The sequence below is a fragment of the Megalobrama amblycephala genome, linkage group LG1 (genome assembly GCF_018812025.1).
Source record: "Megalobrama amblycephala isolate DHTTF-2021 linkage group LG1, ASM1881202v1, whole genome shotgun sequence".
Taxonomy (NCBI): Eukaryota; Metazoa; Chordata; class Actinopteri; order Cypriniformes; family Xenocyprididae; genus Megalobrama; species Megalobrama amblycephala.
Window position 1 is genome coordinate 12,544,576 of NC_063044.1, and position 23,170 is coordinate 12,567,745.

Below are 23,170 nucleotides of genomic sequence, written 5' to 3' on the forward strand. Positions count from 1 at the left end.
ATTTATTTGCGTTTAAATTTGTGACATCATTTTAGGCCAGGCTCTCATACAAAGAAATTATGAGCACATGCAAAAACGAGAGAGGACCAATGAAAGAATAACTGATTACGTTGCAATTCAATTTATGCTTACCACCCCTCGGATCATTAGTAGACGAGGAAGACAGATAACTGTTTACACCTCTGGGGCCTGATGTATAAACGTTGCATACACAAAAAAAAGGCATTAAAGGATTAGTTCACTTTAAATAAAATTTTCCTGACAATTTACTCACCCCCATGTCATCCAAGATGTCCATGTCTTTCTTTCTTCAGTCGAAAAGAAATTAAAGTTTTTGATGAAAACATTCCAGGATTTTTCTCCTTATAGTAGACTTCAATGGGCACCAAACAGTTGAAGGTCAAAATTACAGTTTCAGTGCAGCTTCAAATTGTTCTACACGATCCCAGACGAGAAATAAGGGTCTTATCTAGAGAAACTATCACTCATTTTCTGAAAAAAATTGAAAATTCTATAAGTTTTAACCTTAAATGTTAATCTTGAACTAGCTCTCTTCTTCTCCTCTATTAGAATTCCAGCAGCGTAGACGCTGCTAAGCGTATTACTGCCCTCCACAGGTTAAAGTTTGAACTAATTTTCATATGCAATATGCTAGCTCAATAGTATAACAATTAGTTCAAACTTTGACCTGTGGAGGGCAGTAATACACTTAGCAGCGTCTACACTGCTGGAATTCTAATAGAGAAGAAGAAGAAGAAGAAGAGAGCTAGTTCAAGATGAGCATTTAAGGTTAAAACTTAAACTAAATAAGTTGTTATTTATTTATTTTTATTTTTTTGGTGCTCCAAAAATATTCTCGTTGCTTTATAATATTAATATTGAACCACTGTACTCACATGAACTGATTTAGATGTGTTTTTAGTACCTTTATGGATCTTGAGAGAGGAAGTGTCTATTGCTCCCTATGGAGGCCTCACGGAGCCATCCGATTTCAACTAAAATATCTTAATTTGTGTTCCAAAGATTAACGAAGGTCTTACTTAGGGTAAGTAATAAATGACAGAATTTTCATTTTTGGGTGAACTAACCAGTTAAAAGCCTAGCAGCAGAGTTCTGAACCAGCTGCAGGCGAGAGAGGGAGGCCTGACTCAAACCCAGATACAAAGAGTTACAATAATCCAAACGAGAAGACACAAAGGCACGAACAACCTTCACCAAATCATTGAAAGAGAGGCTGGACATCAACTTGACTAGAGATCTAGATTTGATGATCAAATTTAAGCTCAGTCAAAAATAAAGTTTTCCCCAGGAAGCAATAACAGGTTGTTATTAGAATCCATCTCACATCCTCAGACAACAGGCTTGTCTTCATTCATTTGGAGAAAGTTGTTTGCCAACCAACACTTCACATCAGCCAAACAGTTAAACAAAGACTTGAGAAGATAGCTCCCCATGTTTTATAGAGAAGTAAATTTGGGAATCATCAGCATACAGATGGTAATTTATACTGTGCTTATCAAAATCGACTGTATTAAAAGCAGGACTGAGATCTAACAATAGAAGAACAGGACTACCTGAATCTACATCTAATAAAATATCATTTGAAACCCTCAATAGAGCAGACTCTGTACTAGGGATGTGCAACGATAAGAGATCAGATAAAAGTCTGTGTTTACGTAATATATGTGTGTGTTCTGTGTATAATAATTATGTATATATAAATACAGACACATACCTGTATATATTTAAGAAAAATGTTAGATTTATATATATTTATATGTAATATAAAATATATATAAATAAATATATATATATATATATATTATATATAAATATTTAATATATACATTTAAACATGCATATATTTCTTAAATATATACAGGTATGTGTGTGTATTTATATATACATAATTATTATACACAGAACACCCCATATTACGTAAACAGACTTTTATTTTGCAAACGATTAATCGCGATTAATCGTTGCACATCCGTACTACGACCAGCTCTGAAGCCTGATTGAAATCTATTGAGATATTATTTCTAACATTCAGTTGTACAAATACAATTTTCTCTAATATCTTTGAAATAAAAGATCATTTTGAAACAGGACGAAAGTTATTCATGTTAGAGGCATCAAGATTCACAATTATTGACAATTGATAACACGCTTGTACTAATTGAGTCCACCACCTCCAAACTAAAGCAGATGAGATAACATCACATGAGGAACAGGTAGGCTTCATATGTGCAACTATGTCTTGAAGTTGTGACAGAGACACAGGAACAAAACTCAGTTTTTTTTCAAAGGAGCAACAAAAGTAGCAGGATCATTACTAACAGATGAAATCCAAGAGCGAATTCCAACAATCTCACCAGTAAAAATGTTTACGTTTCACATGTGTCCACAGAAAAAGAAATTGAAGGAGGGACAACTGGTTGAAGTACTGTAATAGTAGAAAAGAGTACTTCAAAGTACTATTAATTCAAAAATAATGTCAAAAACAGTTTGATCTATTTAACTACTTTTTGAAACTTCATCAAACAATCCCTCAAAGATTCATACGAGACTTGTAATTTATCTTTGAGCCATTAACGGTCAGCCCTCCTGCACTCTTTCCTAAGAGTATTGCTATTGCTGTTCAACCATGGCTGAGTCTTGACTTTCTTCTTCCTAGTTTTCAAAGGAGCCACAGAATTCAAAACATCAGAACATGAAGAGTTAAACTGGATAATCAGCTCCTCAGGTCCCATACCAGAACAAGGACACTCTATCAATGATTTCAATGGCATCAAAAGCAGCTGAAAAAAAACTAGCACTAGACGGAGAGAGCACCCGAGATTCAACAGCAACAGAACCATCATTAGCCTGACCATTATAAGAAAAAGTAGGGTTAAACAAAACAGTCTTGTGCTCAGAAAATACAGTGTCAGCAATTTGCACACTGCCGACAGAAAAACCAAGTGTTATCTCTAAATCGAGAGTATGACCACGTTCACGTGAATGGCCTACAACACACTGTGATAGACCAAATGACTCTAATAGATGATTAAACTCTGGTCTAGAAGAACAACACACGTGAACATTAAAATCCCCCAAAATAAATATCTGAACATGGAATAACCAATAAAAATCACTTATACAATCTTTATGATGTGTGGTCTATAAATAAGAGTACACAACACAGATTTAAAAGAATTCAACATAATTAACTGAACCTCAAACGTTGAATAAGCCTCAGCAGATAGAAGTCTGTATTTAAACTTATTTTTAAAAATAACAGCAAGGCCCTCACCCTGTCCAACTGACCTCGGGGAGCTAAAAAAGCTACAGTCTGGAGGAGAGAAAGTTCAGAAAAAGGAGCCATATCACCAACCAGATTTGATTATAACCAAATTATTGCAGATGATGCCAATGGGCTACAGAGATTATTTTAATGCTGAAATGTGTAATTTAAATTAATAAAACTATATTTTGCAATATTACATGTCTGAATCAAGTTATATGCAGTTTTAATAAATTAGTTTAGTCAAAACACGTTATAATTTTCAAATAAATAAAATTAAGCCAAGTGTTATCTTTATTTACTGCACGCCTCTGATCACATGCTTCTCCAGTCTTCACAAAGAGTTGCACACTCACGTAATTTAAAAATTAACGGTCATTGCGTTTTACTGACTGACTATAATTATTTATAATTATTATATGTATGAGTGTAAATAGTGTGATTTCAGAGACATTTGACACATAATTGAAGACAACATTATGGTAACCGAGAAGTTTTTGTTTACCAACCAAAAGAGAGCACGTCCCGCTAATTCAGTGAATTCTCATTTTTTGTTTTATAAAACAAAAAAAAGAAAAAGGAGCCGTTTTCTAATTTTTCAATTTTCAATATTACATTAAAAAATGACTGAACGAATGATACACAGATTATACCTTACATGTATAACCTTTAGTTTGATAAGATAAAAACTACTTACCTTTTTAACATGTGCTTTTCTCCACCACAGCCAAATAGAAATGATGGTTGCTTCCTGGATTTGTGGTCACATGGCAAAAAATCTGTATGGGATCAATTTAGTCTGCTGTCTGCAAACTATTTTGCCCTCTTTTGCCATTTCAGTTTGCCTTCTTGCAAAGTGGTTAAATCTGACTTTGCAGTAACACATTTTTACCAATAAATGAATATGACTCATTTAAACACATGTAGCAAACATATGGCTGTGTAGTTGTGGGAAAAGATCTCTCTCAGCACAATCTGCTAGAACCTCACTGGAAATGGCTAATGTGATTCCTCGTCCACAGGGAAGCTGACCTCCACTTGTTGTGATCCTTCTCTGAATGTATTTCTCAGTGGTCAGACAAACAGACACCATGCCTGGTGAAGGTTTCTGCAGGCCACCTCTGTCTTTTAGATGAATTAAATCATGTGCAGCACCATCTGTTGTTAATGCCTGTGAACATGGCAAGCAAGTGATTTTCTCTTCTTCACCACAAATCCTGTGATGTAGCTGATCACTGCCTCTTTGTATTCAGAAAGGCTGCATACATCAGGGAGGACAGGAACCGTGTCATCCTCAGGCATGCCCACTTCCACCAACTGCACTTCCAATCTTCGGGCAACATTCACAGATGCAGGTGTTGAGTTTAGGATGTAAGTGTTGTCTCGAAGCAAACAGTTCCCTGTGCCTGTTTTCACTTGGTGCCTCACAAGTAGGCGTTTGTATGCTCCTCTGAACTGCCTGGCATTGGGGTTGTCATTGTGACCACCTCTTGCTCTTATGGCAGCAAAGAAGAGCTCCAAGTGGTCCTGACTTAATTTGTAGGTGAGAAGATATCTGCATGGTGCATTGGCCCTCTCCACAAGGTCATGGTAGATGTTAAGAGCACTTCTGCCATTCGCAATGAAGCCATATATGGCAGTCTTTTTTTTGGTGGTGTGAAGTGGCACCATTTTGTTGTACTGCTGGACCTTCAAGCCACGGAGCATGGTTTCTGCCTTCTTCAAAATGGTCTCAACCCGATCTTTAGTTGTTGGCTTGATTGGGGCTTTGAAACCTTTTCCAAGAGGATTTCTGCTGTTCAGCGCATCAAAAGCTGCATCTACAGTGCGCAAAAACTGCACAGTTGCAGCACAACCTTTGAACTCCTCCATCTTCAAGCCTTGCTCACAGAACTCCATGGCATCTGCCACACTGCTGCTGAAGATCTGTGCTGCCAGGTGAACTTTCATTTTTTGTTTTCTCCACTGTAAATGAGCCATTCTTAGCTTGTTTCCCAGTCGCAGGCCTTCTTTCTCTTGGAGTTCATTGAGGGCTTCAATGTACTTCCACTTAATCTTCCTTCCATCTTCTGTCTCAAATTCTAGGGAAGATGCAAAGGCATTACGAAGGAGCTTTAGCATGTGGCATGCATCCAGGATCACATGTACTTTATGTGTAGGATCTTCAGGATGCAAGAAGTAGGGCTTCATGTTGTTAATATTCAGGTCAGCGCCAAGTTCCCTTATCATCGCCAAGTTGGTTGTGGGGGCATCACATGTAAGTGAGACAACTTTTTTTTGGTTTTACACCAACCTCATGAAGCCTGCTAAGGCTCTCCCTAATGACTTGGCTTTCTCTGATCCATCCATTCCTGTGATGAGAAAGTATGCTATGGGAATTTTCCATGACTCATTTACAGCCACAACCATGAGGACCAAGGCCTGGGTCGCCAGCGTGTTGTCAATCTCTCCAGTGCCTATGTCCAAGTAACCGTGGAACTGGTCTCCAGCAAATTCAGTCATCTTGTGAATATACATTTCATCCATCATTACAACAGACCGTTTCTTTCCCTTTCTCTCTGTTTTCCTCTACATGGCTTTTTAGCGCTGTGAAAGATGCCACAGTAAATCCTGGATCGGCTGAGACACTGCTGTACCAGCTGCGAATGGTGTGACTGTGTGGCAGAGCTTTCTGAAAATTGTCACGCACATAGTCATATGCCTTTGGGGAGTAAAAATGTAGCGTGGTGGCAAACTGCATCAGTTCCTCCGAACACTAAGCTGTTTTTTTCCCCTGCTGTATATTCAACAAGATGTGCTTTGGCACATCATCAATTGACTCAAGCAAAGAAGCACATTCATTGGATATCATCAGCTTCTTCTTGAGTTCTTTAGTGACATCCTTTAAGGTGGAGATCTTTTTTTTTTAGACGCCTGGACTTTTGGGATTGCATTTTAAGCTTTTTCCTGTATTTAATCAGAATTTTGTCACTGCCTGATTTTTCCGCTTCAAAGACCTTGGAGACCCTAGGTTGTAGCTGTGATCCTCTATAATGCAGTGATGTTTTGCATATCTAGCACTTGAAGCTGCATATCTATGATCCTCATTGATATCCACTGTTACAGCAGTGTCAGCTTGACAGATGTCATTGCTAAATGGGATGTTCCCATTGGCATTTTCAGTCAGGGTGACATTGCTGTAATCGGCAGCAGATTTCAGGTTAAGGCTCTTGTCAACTGGAGAATCCTCTTTATCGTCTCCTGTAACTTTGCAGAACAAAAACAAGGACCCACTTACCTCTGAATTATCACTCTCAAAAATCATGCACCTTACCACTGTACAAGAGGACTTCACCAGATGACAAGGAAACGAGAAAATTGTTGGAACTGCTGTACTCTTAAGACGGCGATTCCCCAAAAGAAAAGAAAAGAAAAAGAAAAAATAATAAAGTACAATTATGTATTTCGAATAAAAGCACTGGATGCCACTGAAATGTTTTTTCAGTCTTCTATCAATGTTGAGTATGTTAACGTCAATTATATTAAAGGAATAGTTCACCCAAAAATGAAAATTGTATGTGTTTCTTTGTTCTGCTGAAAACAAAAGAATATATTTTAAGGAATGTTGGTAAGAGAGTTGATGGGATCCACTGTCTGCCAAGCACTTACAACAACTCACAATCCACTAACCGAATGCATGCTTGGGCTAAAATCTGATCATCTGAATGTGATGTTTTTTCAGCCACATTGGCAGCACAATTATTCTGCTGATTTTTTTTACCTTTAAGTCCATGGTGAAAGCATGCTCTTCAAAATGAGCACTGCAAAGACGAGATGACGTTGTTGGTTAGCTTGGGATAATTTTCATTTTATAGTGGACGAAATTTAATATCTTAAGCCATGAAGGCGTAGTTTGCTTAAAACAAGTGCAGTGCCTTCTCAAACCTGTCCTGGACCCCTCATCATTGCACATTATGGAAGTCTGTCTTATTAGAAACATTCAATTAAAATCCTGCAATCACTTACTAATGAGCTGATGTGTTGAACCAGGTGTGTTAGATGAGGGAGATATGAAAAATGTGCAGTGGTGGTTGGAGCTGAGGATAGGTTGTGTTTGAGGTCGTCTTTTCTCTGGCTGAGAAAACAGGTGTCAAACTTAAGCAATTTTGTAAAAGACCAAATGGGTGGAAAGACAACACAACTTGAGCCCACAGGAAAATTGATCTCGAGATCAAAAGAGACAGAGACAATGCAGACTTAAATACATAGAATATTTTATTATTAGTATATATCAGGGCTTATAAAACGAAACTTGTTCCACTCCGAGCAGAATCGGTAATTTCTGTTCCAGCATTCCTTCATATTATAAACGTTCCGAAACTGGTTTGATTAGAAAAAAAAAAAAAAGGTTAATAACGTTATTTTTATTTTATTTTTTATTTTTGCATGTAGCCTACTTATTATTATTATTATTATTATTATTAATAATAATAATAATAATAATAATATTTATTAAAAATCAAAGAGAGTGTATTTGCCATCTTAGGCTATCTTTTATAACAAGATTCTGTCCAAATGTAAACCTATTAAACGAAAGGAAAAACAATGGTTCATAAATTAAAGTATTTTTCAAGATATTTTAATGTTTGCTGCATGGTTAAAAATACCGATGCAAAAGTTACATCGCATAGGCCTATACGTCGCATTTTATTATTACATTTAGAAATAATGATAATAAAGTTATCGTACAGCCTACATAGCTTTGTTTATAATGTTTGTAAACATAAATTATGAACAAAACTGTCCTATATTATTTTACCGATCCACTTAGCCTATACTCCACACCAAAACCGCTAAAATTAACAGCTGGACTATTCAGGCTAAATAAAGTCAAGCCAAAACGAATAAAAAAATTTCTCTTTTCTTTTTTAACGCCATTCCAGCTTCTATTGCTATATTCAAGGCGAGAAACAGGTTTATTTATTGGAAATAAAACTAAATAAGATGCAAAACGAATTAATTTAAAGTGAATCTGTAGCCTACCTTTCTCATTCGTCACAAATTCAACTGTTTTCATTTTCAAGACGAATGATAAATTATTATTTATTATATGAGTACACAAGTACACATGCCTTGTGTCTCGCCACTGAACAAAGAGGAGGGAGTCCTTTCTAATCCAGCGTATGCTGCCACGGGGAGATTTTGAGTCCAGACTATTTGTTTTTGTTTTTGGAAAACCAATTCTGTTTGTTCGGATGGTTCCACATGCCCAGATCCTCTTCTGAAGGAGGTTGCAGAAAATGGAGGGACTTGTGTAGAAATGATCTACAAACAGCTTGTAGTCAGTGTCAAGCAACTGTGTGTCAACAAGCTCCATTACTGACTCGTAACTGAGCCCCATCCCAGTATTTCCCTGCAGCTTTCCTTTGTAGACAAAAAAGTCCCATGTGTACCCATTGCTTGAGTCTGCCAGAACAAAAAGTTTGTATCCCCAGTGAACAGGCTTATTTTTCATGTATTGTTTTAGTCTGATTCGTGCTTTAGAGGCAACCATCCATTCATCTATTGAAATTTCCTGGCCAGGGTGATCAATTTATTTTACAGGCATCCCTGTGGCTTTATTTTGCCGAGCCAATCAAATCCTACTGTACCTTTTCTCTGCTTATTAGCAGCAGCATCCACCAAGCTACTGAGGTGAAGGGACTGGCAGATCCTAAGAAACTTCTTTCCATTGATCAGCTTTTTAGGAAATGGCAAGTTGCACAAATTACCTCCTCGTCCAGTAATCGGTTAGTGCAGGCAGTTTTACTAAACCCATATATATATTACTATGGCCATAAATGCAAACATGTCCTGTAATGTGATGTCAATCCACGGGTTGGAGGGCTTTGAGTGGTGAGTTGTGCCATAGTCATTGGTGTTTCGTGAATTATTGTCTGTAACAAAGAGTTTGTAAAAAAAAAAAAAAAAAAAAAAGTTGGAACAGCTGTAAAACTGTGTAGCTGGCTGAATGTATGAGCTTAGGTCCAGGTGGGTTGGTGGGTCTGAAGGTTGGCTGAGGTGTTATTTTATTTAAAATCTGCCAATAACATTCATCCATGTGCTTTCCTTCATACTGATGCTAAAAGGACGGCAACTGAAGAGCATCCATGAATTAAAGGTTAAGGATGCATAGTCAGCTAGCTAGCTATATTGCTTTTCTTTTCTTAATACTAGTGTATGCATTGTTGGAGAACTGCCAACTACCATTGTTTTTTTGTCTAATGACTGAAGATAATCTACCAGCCATTTCCATATTTTACCAGCATTTGGCTGGTGCTAATTTTGCACCCTGTGTACAATATTATAACATGATAATATTATATTGTTGCTATAATATGACAATACAATAAAATAATATGCAATATTGCAATGTAGTGATCAGTGTAGTGCTCCAGACAAATGTTTAGAGTGCATTCATTTAACATTACTCTGTAAACATAAAATAATAAGACTCTTCTTAGCAACTGACTACATGTCAAAGCAACGTTAGTATTTGGACAAACTTGAATAACTTTACTCTTCATCTTACACCTTTCAGCAACATGTTAATTATAATGTTGTATTGTAGCTTGTATGCCACACCACCAGACTGCAGAGCAGCTTTCCCCCCAAGCTATCAGGCTATTAAACTGATTCATCCTCAGGACTGCTCCATTGATTATAGTTTATTTCTGGTTAGCATTTTTTATAATTGATTCTGTATTAATGTATATTGTCTTGTGTTGTATACAAAACACAATTTCACTCTATAACATGTTATATTGTGACAATAAACCTTTCTACTTACCTAGTATTCATAGGGTTACCCTTTTGGCATAGTAACTGGATTTAATTCCAACAAGTAACCAGTATCCTCCTTAACTTCTCAAGATTTCATGAACCAAATTTAATGAAAATCAATACTTGAAGCTCCAACGTGGCGGGCGGCCAAAAAAGGTCAAATCCATCGCGCCGTTAACGTTACTTATAAAGGGTCGAACTTTTGACCACATTGGTGGTTAGGTTGTCATGACAACAATGTCGAACACTCTTAAATGCTGATTGATTATTTGAGGTTAACGTCACTGAGCTTACTAGCCTTATTAACGTTTAACGTTATCCATTGCACTGTAGGGTTAGCTACACTCGTTGCACGCATAGACATATAATAAACACTAGACGCCCTATTGGCCGCTTTGGACTGTTGCTGCGATACGTCAACGAGTCCGCCATATTGTGCGGGGCAAGACTGCGCTGTTAACAAACACAAGTAAACGGACGAGCTGCGGTTTTTCTGGATAAAAACAAAAATAACGTTTACATTTATCAACCAATTTCAGTGGTTTATAATGTACGTGGTGTACAAAAAGTTCTAGTTACTTAAGATCTCTATAGTTAGACATATAAAATATTTATTTTAATTAAGAAAGTCAAAGCTCAGGCTTGTCATGTATTTGACTGCTTTATTCTTGCATAAGAATTGTGAAAACGCCCATACTAAGATATAATTTAATTTTCACATTAAATGAAATAAAGTTTTCTTATTGTAAAAAAGGGATTTTCTGTCTTTAACGCAATTTTAGCTTTTCTTGAGCTTAGAATTGACCACCATTGATAAAATTAAACAAATCATCAAATACAAATCACACGGGCTGCTTTCTGTATTTTTATAGCACTAAAATGATACAGATATTTACAGAAATATACTCCAAAAACATACAACAACAAAGATAACTGATGGATCCTTTATGGTAATACATAAATATGGAAATTATCACAGACAATAAACTAGACTTGCTGTGTTTGACAGAAACCTGGCTAAAACCAGACGATTACATTACTTTAAATGAATCTAGTCCTCAAGGTTATGATTATCGACACAATCCTCGACAGAAAGGCAAAGGGGGAGGTGTTGCTGTAATTTATAGTAATATATTCAGAATCATTCAAAAGAATTTCAAATATAATTCCTTTGAAGTGATGGTGCTTTATGTAACATTATGTAAGTTGACATTTGTGCTGGCTACTGTATACAGGCCACCAGGGCACCATAATGACTTTATCAAAGAATTTGCTGATTTTATATCACGGTTAGTACTGGCTGCGGATAAAGTCCTTGTTGTTGGTGATTTTAATATCCATGTAGATAATAATAAAGACGCATTTGGATTGGCATTTGCAGACATTTTAAACTCTATTGGAGTTAGACAACACGTGTCAGGACCCACTCATTGTCGTAATCATACCTTAGATCTAATACTGTCGCATGGAATTGATATTGATGCTGTTGAAATTCTACAGCAGAGCGATGATATATCAGATCATTATTTAGTCTCGTGTATAATACAATTAGCCAAGGCTACAAAACCACCACCCAGCCATAAATATTGTAGAACCATCACGTCTACCACTAAAGATTGCTTTATAAATAATCTCTCCGAGCAGTTTCATCGCCTTAGTATACCTGACAACTTAGAAGAACTCGATGCTGCAACAGAAACTATTGGCTCTCTCTTTTCCAGCACATTAGATGCAGTCGCTCCTTTACGTCTAAAGAAGATTAAGGAAACTAATCCTACGCCGTGGTATGATGAGCACACTCGGGCTCTAAAACGAGCTGTGAGAAAAGCTGAACGTAGTTGGAAGAAAACAAAACTAGAAGTTTTTCGCCTTTCGTGGAAAGAAAAAATGATTGAGTACAGAACGGCTATAAGAAATGCTAGATCTACTTATTTTTCAAATCTCTTAATAGAAAACAAACATAATCCTAGGTATTTATTTGACACAGTGGCTAAATTAACTAGAAACAGAGATTCAACTGCTGACGTTTCCATAGAGCACAGCAGTAATGACTTTATGAACTTCTTTACTTGCAAGATTGATAATATTAGAGAGAAAATTAAAAACATGCAACCGTCCACAGTTTCGCTTCAGACAGTGCACTGTAGTGTCCCTGAGGTAAAACTAGAATCATTCGCCGCTATAGGAGAGGAAGAATTATCTAAACTTATCAAATCATCAAAATCAACGACATGTATGTTAGACCCAATGCCGACTAAACTACTGAAAGAAATGCTTCCAGAGGTCGTAGGTCCACTTCTTGATATAATTAATTCATCCTTAACACTAGGATACGTGCCAAAAACCTTTAAGCAGGCTATTATTAAACCTCTTATTAAAAAACCTCAACTAGATCCGAGAGATTTAGTAAATTACAGGCCAATCTCGAATCTACCTTTTCTGTCAAAGATACTAGAAAAGGCAGTTTCAACACAACTGTGCTCCTTTTTAGAAAGAAATGGAATCTGTGAGGATTTCCAGTCAGGATTTAGACCATACCATAGTACTGAGACTGCTCTCGTTAGAGTTACAAACGATCTACTCCTATCATCCGATCGTGGCTGTATTTCTCTATTAGTGTTATTAGATCTCAGTGCTGCTTTTGACACTATCGATCACAACATTCTTTTAAAAAGACTTGAAAACTATATTGGCATTAGTGGAATTGCTTTGGCATGGTTCAAATCGTACTTATCTGACCGTTATCAGTCTGGAGTAGTTAATGAAGAGATGTCGTATCGATCACAAGTTCAATATGGAGTACCACAAGGCTCAGTACTAGGACCGTTGCTTTTCACTCTGTACATGCTGCCCTTAGGAGAGATAATTAGGAAGCATGGTGTTAGTTTTCACTGCTACGCTGACGATACTCAGCTCTATATTTCCTCGCGCCCTGACGAAACCTACAAATTCACAAAACTAACAGAATGCATAGCTGACATTAAAAACTGGATGACAAGAAATTTCTTATTATTAAATTCAGAAAAAACTGATATCCTAATCTTTGGACCAAAAACTTCCTCACGGAAAAACCTTGAATACTCTCTAACACTTGACGGGTGCTCCATTAAACCTTCGTCCTCAGTTAGGAACCTGGGTGTGCTCTTCGATACCAATCTTTCATTTGAAAGTCATGTTTCTAGTATCTGTAAAACCGCCTTCTTCCATCTAAAAAATATATCTAAATTACGACATATGCTCTCAATGACAAATGCGGAACAGTTGGTTCATGCATTCATGACCTCAAGACTAGATTATTGTAACGCTCTACTGGGTGGTTGTTCTGCTCGGCTTTTAAACAGACTACAGTTGGTCCAAAATGCGGCAGCTAGAGTTCTTACTAGAACCAGAAAGTATGACCATATTAGCCCAGTTCTGTCAACATTACATTGGCTCCCTATTAAACATTGTATAGATTTTAAAATCTTGCTACTTACTTATAAAGCTCTAAATGGTTTAGCTCCCCAGTACCTAAGTGAGCTCTCAATGCATTATAGTCCTTCACGTTTATTGCGATCTCAGAATTCAGGCCAGTTGATAATACCCAGAATATCAAAATCAACTGAAGGCGGCAGATCCTTTTCCTATTTAGCACCTAAACTCTGGAACAATCTTCCTAGCATTGTTCGGGAAGCAGACACACTCTGTCAGTTTAAATCTAGACTAAAAACACATCTCTTTGCTCTTGCATACACATAACACATTATCAATACATTAACATTTTTCAAATCCGTTAAAGGATTGTTACGCTGCAATAATTAGGTCGGCCGGAACCGAGAACATTTCCTATAACACTAGATATACCTGTACATCAGAATAAGAATGGCATCTACGCTAATATCTGTCTCTCTGCTTATCCTGAGGTTTGCCGGGTGCTGGATCCAGGCCGTATCCAGATCAGATGGAGAACCTGTGTCTGGACCTGACTACAACGTAGCCCAGGAGACAATGGGCCTACAGATCCAGTTCTGGCTGCATCTATAATTCAGATTTTTAATCCCCGTATCCGCTTACATATATTTATATATAATCTATTTTTAATCTCTATAATAAAAATGTATAATTCAGATTTTGATCTCCATATCCATTTACATATATTATATATATCTTCCAAGGGGTTTTTTCCCTCCTAGGACTTTTTTCCCAGTGTTAGCACGCTGGGTTTTTCTCCTAGGGGGGTTTTTCCACCCCTGGGAGTCAGCCGACATTGGCTTAATGTAGCACCATCTTGTATATGTTACATATTACCACGCTTGTTTGTACAGCTTATTTTTAACCACTTCCCTTTTTTCTGTGCTTCTAATATGTAAAGCTGCTTTGAAACAATTACCAATTGTAAAAGCGCTATATAAATAAATTTGACTTGACTTGACTTGACTATTAAACACTTGCAGTCTGTATAATGCATAAACACAACTTCATTCTTTATAAATCTCTCCAACAGTGTAGCATTAGCCGTTAGCCACGGAGCATAGCCTCAAATTCACTCAGAATAAAACCTGTAACATCCAAATAAATACTTTACTCACATAATTCGAAGCATGCATGCAGCATGCATGACGAACACTTTGTAAAGATCCATTTGAGGGTTATATAGCTGTGTGAACTTTGTAAATGCGCTGTAATATAGTCGACAGCTCGTGTGGCAGGGAGAACGCAATTTAAGGGGGCGGCGCCGAGTGTAAATCAGTGCATTGTTAATGATGCCCCAAAATAGGCAGTTAAAAAAATGAATTTAAAAAAATCTATGGGGTATTTTGAGCTGAAACTTCACAGACACATTCAGGGGACACCTTAGACTTATATTACATCTTGTGAAAGAACGTTCTTGGGCACCTTTAAGGAAAATTGAACCTTCTATAACAAGGAGAGACACAAAGTACCGAGAGGCCATCAGCTCGGAAGAACGTCTCTGCATTTGCCTGAGGTATGTGCATACATGGAAGAAGTGTTCAGAACTTGCGCTTGCTGTTATATATTGTGTTATTAATCTAAATATGCAGTCTCTTGTAATGCAGTGAAGTAAAAATAAAATGTAATATTTGTCTCTTGGAAATTGTGGAGTAGAAGTTGTAGCAGAAAATGAAAATTGCTCAAATAAAGTAAAAGTGTCCCAAAATAGTACATGTACATGGTTACAATCATCACTATATATCAGGGATGGACAACTCCGGTCCTGGAGGGCCAGTGTCCAGCAGAGTTTAGCTCCAACACACACCTGAACCAGCTAATCAAGGTCTTTAGGATTAGTAGAAAGTTATAGGCAAGTGAGTTTTTATCAGGGATTGAGATAAACTCTGCAGGACACTGGCCCTCCAGGACCGGAGTTGTCCATCCCTGATATATATATATATATATATATATATATATATATGTGTGTGTGTGTGTGTGTGTGTGTGTGTGTCTGTATATATATTTATTATGGTACAACATCACTTTTTTTACTTATTTTATTTATGATTCAGTGACAAGATATTTACATCTAAATCGTTTAATGTAGTTTAATATAATTAAAGTATGACTTAAATAGATGTTCTATAAAAAAAAATTAACTAATGACCCTTTGCAACTTTTTTTTGTATTTATTTCAGGTATCTGTCAACAGGAGACTCATTCAGATCAATAGCTTTTAGCTATAGAGTGGGTTACTGCACAGTGGCAAGGGTGGTGAGAGAAGTTTGTGAGGCAATATGGTCTGTCATGGTCCAGGATTATATGCCCTACCCTGAACAACACCACTGGAAGAGGATTGCTGAAGACTTTCATAGGCTTTGGAACTTCCCCAACTGTCTTGGAGCAATCGATGGGAAGCATGTAAGCAATACAGGCCCCATCATCAACAGGGTCCATGTATTTCAACTACAAAGGGAGCTTCTCAATCGTCCTCCTAGCTGTAGTTGATGCCCGGTACCTGTTCCAGATGGTGGATGTGGGGGCATATGGAAAAAGCAGCGATGGTGGGACCCTCTGTGCCTCAAACTTCGGCAAGGCCCTCCACCAGGGGACCCTTGACCTGCCAAATGATGCCGCTTTACCAGGAGCAGAAGACCTTCAGCCTGTGCCACATGTGTTTGTGGGTGATGAGGCTTTTCCTCTGAAGAGGCACCTTCTCCGACCCTACCCTGGAAAACACCTTGACAGAGAGAAGCGTATATTCAATTACCGTCTTTCCCGTGCCAGGAGGATGGTGCACATTCGGGATCCTTGCTGCCCAATGGAGACTCTACCACAGAGTGGTGGGTGTCTCACCAAAAGTGCCAGATGCAGTGGTGAAGCCCACTTGCATCCTTCACAATTTCCTACGGTATGAGGATGCTGATGTAGAGGAAGGATATTGTGCCCCCCTGCCATCCGAGCCACAGTTTGCCATGCAGCCCATCCAGCGAGTAGGCAGCAACAATGCCTCTAGGGAAGCACTAGAAGTTAGGCAAAAGTACACCACCTACTTCTCCTCTCCAGCAGGTGGAGTTGCATGGCAGCATTCTGTCATCTAATGCCTCACAATAACTCCCACCACCATCAGGACCACTGCCATCAGTAACATCCATTTCATTTCAGTAACTTCCATTTAATTTAACATGTCAATCCTACAATTCTTTAAAAAGATATAACGTTAATAGCACTTATTACACAAAACAGATAACATTGAGGTTAACGTAGTATGCTATACTACCTCTGGTGTTACCATAGACTCAAGGAGAGCCACTACACTGACATCCTCATCACTATTCTGCCTGAAATTGCTAGAGGTGTCCCTGTCCGTGATGTATGGCTCCAGGAAGCTGAGGACGGACATATACTTCCACCTCCAACTGCCTCCTGCTGCCCCTGAACCTGACTTCTTTCTCTCTTTCTCTTCATTTTTCTCTCTCTTGTAAGTGTCCCTCAGGTATTTCCACTTTTTACGACATTTTTCTACTGAAATTTGTATAAACAAAAAGGTTAGTGATTTTGAGAAATAACTAAAAACAATGAGAATACTCTTTATATATATATATATATATATATATATATATATATATATATATATATAAAATATAAATGTATAGGCTATTAAAAATTAGCTTTGACGGTTTGCAAGCTACACTACTGTTGAACCCTGCAGATCACTGATCAGCTGAATGACCGCTGCTTACCTGAAAGACCCATCACCAATGAAATATTTCTCCAAGCGTTGTTTTTTAAATTAACATTGTGGTAATCCGGGAATGTCATCTGGTATAGGCACACGGCCTTAAGGTAAATAATATGTAATACATGAATTAGTTGTATTAACATTTCTTTTTAACTTGCTTTCAACATTCATCTTATTAGGCCCCATCTGATGATGAAGAACTATATGTCAACAGAAAGAATTTTCATTCAATTAATGCCCAGATAGTCTGTGATGCTTCACTAAAAATAACAAACCTTGTAGCAAAATGGCCTGGGAGTACCCATGATTCTTTCATTCTGACCACCTCAGCACTTGGTCAACAGTTCAGTGAAGGCCAAATACCTGATGGTTGGCTATTAGGTAAATAATATTTTTTGCATATCAACCTCAAATTTGAAACAAATTAATTTTACATTTGACTTTAAATTTCTCGCATTTTCAGTCTCATGTTTTCTATGCTTTTAGTAAACTTCCAAGTGTCTTTTAAATGAGAACACACTAATAATAAAAATAATAGATTCTTAAATTTCAACCAGTTTATTTTAGGTATTACATTATGTCTGTGCCCAGTTAGCAGAAAATATCTGCTTTACAGGGGACAGCGGCTACCCCTTAAGACCCTGGCTGATGACTCCAATCCTTCATCCTGCATCAGAAGCACAAGAGTGATACAACAAGGCACAAAGGAAAACGAGGGGAGTGGTGGAGAGATGCACTGGAGTTTTGAAATCTAGATTCCGATGTATTGATCACTCTGGGGGAGTGCTCTTGTACACACCTGAGAGGGCATGCCAAATTATTGCAGCAGTGTGTGTGCTGCATAACGTATGCCAAATGCATCGTGTGCCACTTCCCAACATTCCAGAGGCACCTGACGGGCCTGATGAGCCTCTGAGGGATGCAGCAAACCCTAGCAACTCCGGATTGCAAGCACGCAATAATCTAATAGCCAGACGATTCACCTGAGAAAATAATACTGTTAATACTGTTACTTTAAAAACTTAACTGCATTTGTTAATTAGAACAATGCCACATTTGGTTAATAAATAAATTTTATTTGCAAGTAAAAAATATTACAATACAATACAATTACTGTTCTGTCACAAAATATTTATGGAATTATTATAATTTTGTCATAAAATACATTTCTTGAAAGATACTGTCATAACTATTTCTTGAATTACTACAGTTTACATTTCTTTATTTCTAGTGTTTCTCTCTCTATGTCCAGCCTCTCTCGCTCCACCTGAAGCAACTCCTCCTGAACTTTTCGGAGTGCAGCAACTGGATGTCAATCATCTCCTCTGTGTGGAACCTCTTTGGTTTGGGAGTATGGCACAGGGGGAGGGTTGCCATCTAACAGGATCTGTGATAAATTCATCTCAGGCTCCAGGAGGGTGTAAGGCCCGCCCAATCGGCCCAATGGCGGTTTCCCACAGGACGGGGAAGGTTTCTTGTGTGCTCCGTCTTTTCAGTGTGGCAAAGTAGTTTAATTCCAAATAATCGTTTATCTGACTCCATGTTATTAAGACCTCGAATTTAGTTTAGAATGTCAATTGATTATTGGTCATTTGTATAATAATTTGACTTTACATTTTAATATTCTATTTAACTCTTTACTCTTATTGTACTCGTTCATTCGGATCTCAGTGTCGCACAGGGTCCTCGCACTGGCGATTCATTAATATGCGGGCCCACGATCACAAACTCACCAGTCTTGGTCACTAGACAGAGGTAATTGACTATACTAATAGAGTGCTGCTCTCATGCATGCTTTCTCTATAAGTATTTGGTTTAGTCTCCCATAGAACTGTATAAACTTGAATTAAAGTAACACTAACTCTAGTCAGAGGTCATGACCACTACTACAGATAAGCTGACCAATATTACTTCTCTTATAGTAGTTTTGGTTTGGTTATGCCATGGTTTCCCATGTACACTTAGATAGAGTAACATTACATTAAACAGAGGTAAGGCTCACCCTATTTAGGTTGGTCGATCAACATTCTGTTGCCCTAAACGGAAATTCCCTTTTTAGCCTTTACAGTCTAAGTACACTTGAACTAATGCCAAGCATTAGTCCGAGCTCTAAAATCACAGTTGGTGTGCCCTATGCTCCACTCAACTGGACTTTAGTCCGTTACTAACCTGACGCAGATTTGCGGTAACACTGGATACATCGTAATCTACTGAAGTCAGAATAAAATCAAATGTGACAATTTATTAGTCAGGTAAATACATCATGCCAATTACATAATCAATTCAAAGATGATCAATACAAAACATCAAATGCTCAGAAATAGAGTAAGATGCATACCTGACATTATAAAAATACACATTGCTGGGTGTTCTGGACACTCAGCAATGTGGGCTTCATCAATGTCGCCCCGAGCCTTTTGCAACATTTCCTTAAATACTCAGACCAAGACAAAACATCTCCCAATGTGGGGCATGAACTTACAATCAGAATTTGCATTGACTAGGGCCACAGACCTCAGGGGTTCGCACCTTGCTGTGGAACAGGAGGTAATTTAGATGAAAGACCCTGGGAAAGAGGCACACCCATGGCTGCAGTCAAAGTATCCCTAAACTCTTAAAGCCTTTAATACCTTTGGTTTACTTCCATGTAGACGAGACCATTGTACCAGTTGCACTGACACATTTCAAATGATACCAAACATTGTATAGCATTCTTTGATGATTGTTCACATTAAACCAGATAGATTTGGGGTGAATTTTAGGTCATCTCTGCATGTAGAGAGAGGATATGGGGGAAGAGGGTGAAGGAAGTGAAATGTAGATTAAGGCAATGCTGAGGTGTGATTGACTCAGTGTGATTGCATCTCGGATGAGGATGCTAATTTTGCAAGAGAGAGTTCAAATGTTAATTTACTTTGTTTTCTCAAAGAGTAGACCTTTCTTGGTCCAGGCATTCTGGCATCAGTCTTACAAGGGCCTTAAACAAAATAAATGCAACTTTCATGACACATGTATACAAGGATACATAATAATTATAAAATTCATTAGAGATTAGCCTACCTCTCCAACTTCTCTCTCCTCAGTAAGGTCCAGTGTGGAAGGTGAAACAACTGGCAAGAGCTCCAAAGTCACGGTCACTGCACAGTAAATCAAACAGTAACGTTAGGGCTTGCGGACTCGATATTTGGGTTAAAACAACGTTAAAGTTTCTTTCTTCTGTCGCCGAATATAATAGTAAATAAAGAGGCATATTGACGTTTTAACGGACATTTAAATGAGCAAATGTAGCAGTGTTTCATTAAAAAATACTGGTATAATAAAAAATAGTTATCTGAATGTTCGTCTCTACCTAAGCGAAAGGGATAACTGCTTACCTTCTTCTGTATCCACACCAAATTTGACGCCTGTCACCTCTGCTTCAAAGATGACTGACAAAATCTTCTATTCAAACGCATCAAGAATAATATATGGTGATCCACCACCTGTCATTTTTTGCTCCCTTGATCTTTCTGCTCCTTATTTTTTAACAGCCGACTTTAGGTCTGCCCATTTCTTTTTCACCCCATCCGCATCCCTAACGGAGTTGGCCACAGCCGAAACGGCCTCCGCCACCCGTTCCCATGCGCGTCGCTTATTGTGCATCGAGATACTGTTATCCAGTCTCCCAAGGAGTACTTTCTTTCTTGCACTAATTTCCTCGACAAGAACCTCTAGCTCTTGCCTAGTGACGTTTTTATTTCGTTTCTTGTCATCCATGTTATCTTTCCTGAGAGTAAATTCTCTTTTGACGGTTAATGTCGTTAAACTACACATGCACGCGCGTTACATTCAAAAGCACGATCGGGATGTGATTGCTACTTTAAAGAAGTAGGCTATAATAAAGTGATACAATTAAAATGTGGCGATAATACTTTTTTTGTAGCCATAGCTATTTTAATTTTATTTGTAAGAAAAAAAAATAAGATGTTCTTAAGAAAATATTTGAGATCTTCTTAAGAATTTTTCAAGAATTCCACTTAGGAACATTCTTAAGAACTTCTTATCTTAAGAATTTTCTTAACTTCTTTCTTAAGAAGATGTTCGTGAATCCGGCCCCTGGTCCCCGCAGGTCCTTAAAAGTCTTAAATTTAGTTTATCAAATTAAATACATAAAATGTCTTGAATATCTGAAATGGAATGAGAAAAGCCTTCATTATCTTTTCAAGAGGTCTTAAGTTTGGGGCACATGAATGAATTAAATGTGTCCTGCAAAGATGACAGAAAATGTATTTGCTTTGCTGTCTTGCGGCAAAACACAATAACAGTCCCAAGAATGTTTAAATCCAGAGAAGTAGGCCTAAGCTATTTTAACCAGGACACTGTGTCTGCGTGTTGCCTATCGGTGACATCATATCTCAGTTATCCTCGGTTCCTGTTCGTTTGTTTTGTTTAGTTTTTTATGTGTAGAAGAAACCATGGAATCACCCAGGTCAAAAACAAGTACACTTCTATAATGTATTAGTGCTCTATTTTCTCCCACTAAATTTTGCATGTGAAGTACAAAACATTCTTTAGTAGTAATTCAGATAATCTTAAGAACACATGTAATTTTACATGTAAAAAACTGTGCTATTTTGAGACACCATGAAATAGAGGACACCTCCCATGATTGTGCAAAATGAAGGTGTCATAAAGCTACGCTTTTGTTTGGAATAAGCTACCTGGAGTGGCACAAAGTTACATATTGTGCCTTTAATATATATCATATAATATGTTACTTTGTTAAAATAGCTCCTTTTAGTCTGGAACTAGCTGAAGCCTTGTCTGTGAAAGTGGGTGTTGTAATTTATAGTTAGAAAATATTGGGAAATGTCACTAACTTCCTGTTTGTTTGTTTTATTGTTTAGATGCGTTACAACAGCAAGCCAAAGCTGAAAAAAAAAGGAGGTCTCCAAGTTCATCTTTTCTGCAAAATGAAATGGCTCTGTTACGCCCCTGAGCGGCTTGGGGGCATTGCTCGCGGTGGAAAGCCCTCTGTTCATTAGTTCATCATTTTCTTCTTTCTTTCTTTCTTTCTTTCTTTTTTTTTTTTCTTTTTTTTGTTTCATTCTGTAGTACTGTTTCTGTTGTTTGAGTGCGTTTCCATTTGCACTTACCTCCATTGAACAGATAAAATTTTTCATGGTTTTGCAGGCTGTTCTGGCATTTGCTTTTAATGTGTACTTAATTGTATCAACCAGAAAATGGTAAATGCTCATTTTGTTGTGACTGTGGTATTTTCATTGTGGAGGCATAAATAAATACATTTGTGTGTAAACTGAAGTATGTTATTTACTTGTTAAAAGCTATTAATAGCTGCACTACATGATTATTGAAAGGAGTAAATTAAAAAGACAATTAAGTAGCATAATCTTGCTGTACATAAAGCAAGATTGATTTTATATTGTTTCTATGTTGATTCAATGTTAAATAAGTGATTTAATTTAGGTTGAAAAGTGATGGGTTTTACAACCATCTTGATCTATTTTTCATCATTGAAATAACATTAATTCAGGGTGCAAACCTGATGAAAAATCAACTTAAATTTCAACATTGATTCAATATTAATTTGGTTAATGCATTAACATTGATTCAACGTTGATTCGAGGTTGGTCTGCTATCTGGGACTGCATCCCAGAAAGATGAGAGACGTGTTTTTAGCCAAGTATGTTAAATCATTCCATGAGTAATATCTTGTGATCAACGCAATATATTATGTTGATTTTGGATTCATTTTAATCGTGAGAATCTGCTTTAAATAATGTTGTGCATTTTCTCTGATCTGTGCATTTTTCATGAAGTTATGAGCACGTGAAATCTACATATTTATCATTCCCTTTCTCTGTGTCAGACTTAACTTTGTTTGTTGTTGTTTACGCTAACTCACCGCA

General features: G+C 37.4%; 1 protein-coding gene across 1 annotated transcript; it reads left to right on the plus strand.

Annotated features, from left to right (window-relative positions):
- The first annotated feature begins 15,663 nt into the window (after nucleotides 1-15,663).
- Nucleotides 15,664-16,988, plus strand: LOC125263481 (protein ALP1-like). Its single transcript, XM_048182480.1, has one exon. It carries the CDS (start codon nucleotides 15,975-15,977, stop codon nucleotides 16,434-16,436), a length of 462 nt encoding a protein of 153 aa, XP_048038437.1. The 5' UTR covers nucleotides 15,664-15,974; the 3' UTR covers nucleotides 16,437-16,988.
- The last annotated feature ends 6,182 nt before the right edge of the window (nucleotides 16,989-23,170 follow it).

Bases quoted from the DNA above. Each gene is read 5' to 3' on its own strand.
- LOC125263481 (XM_048182480.1), top strand. From the start codon at position 15,975: ATGTATTTCAACTACAAAGGGAGCTTCTCAATCGTCCTCCTAGCTGTA.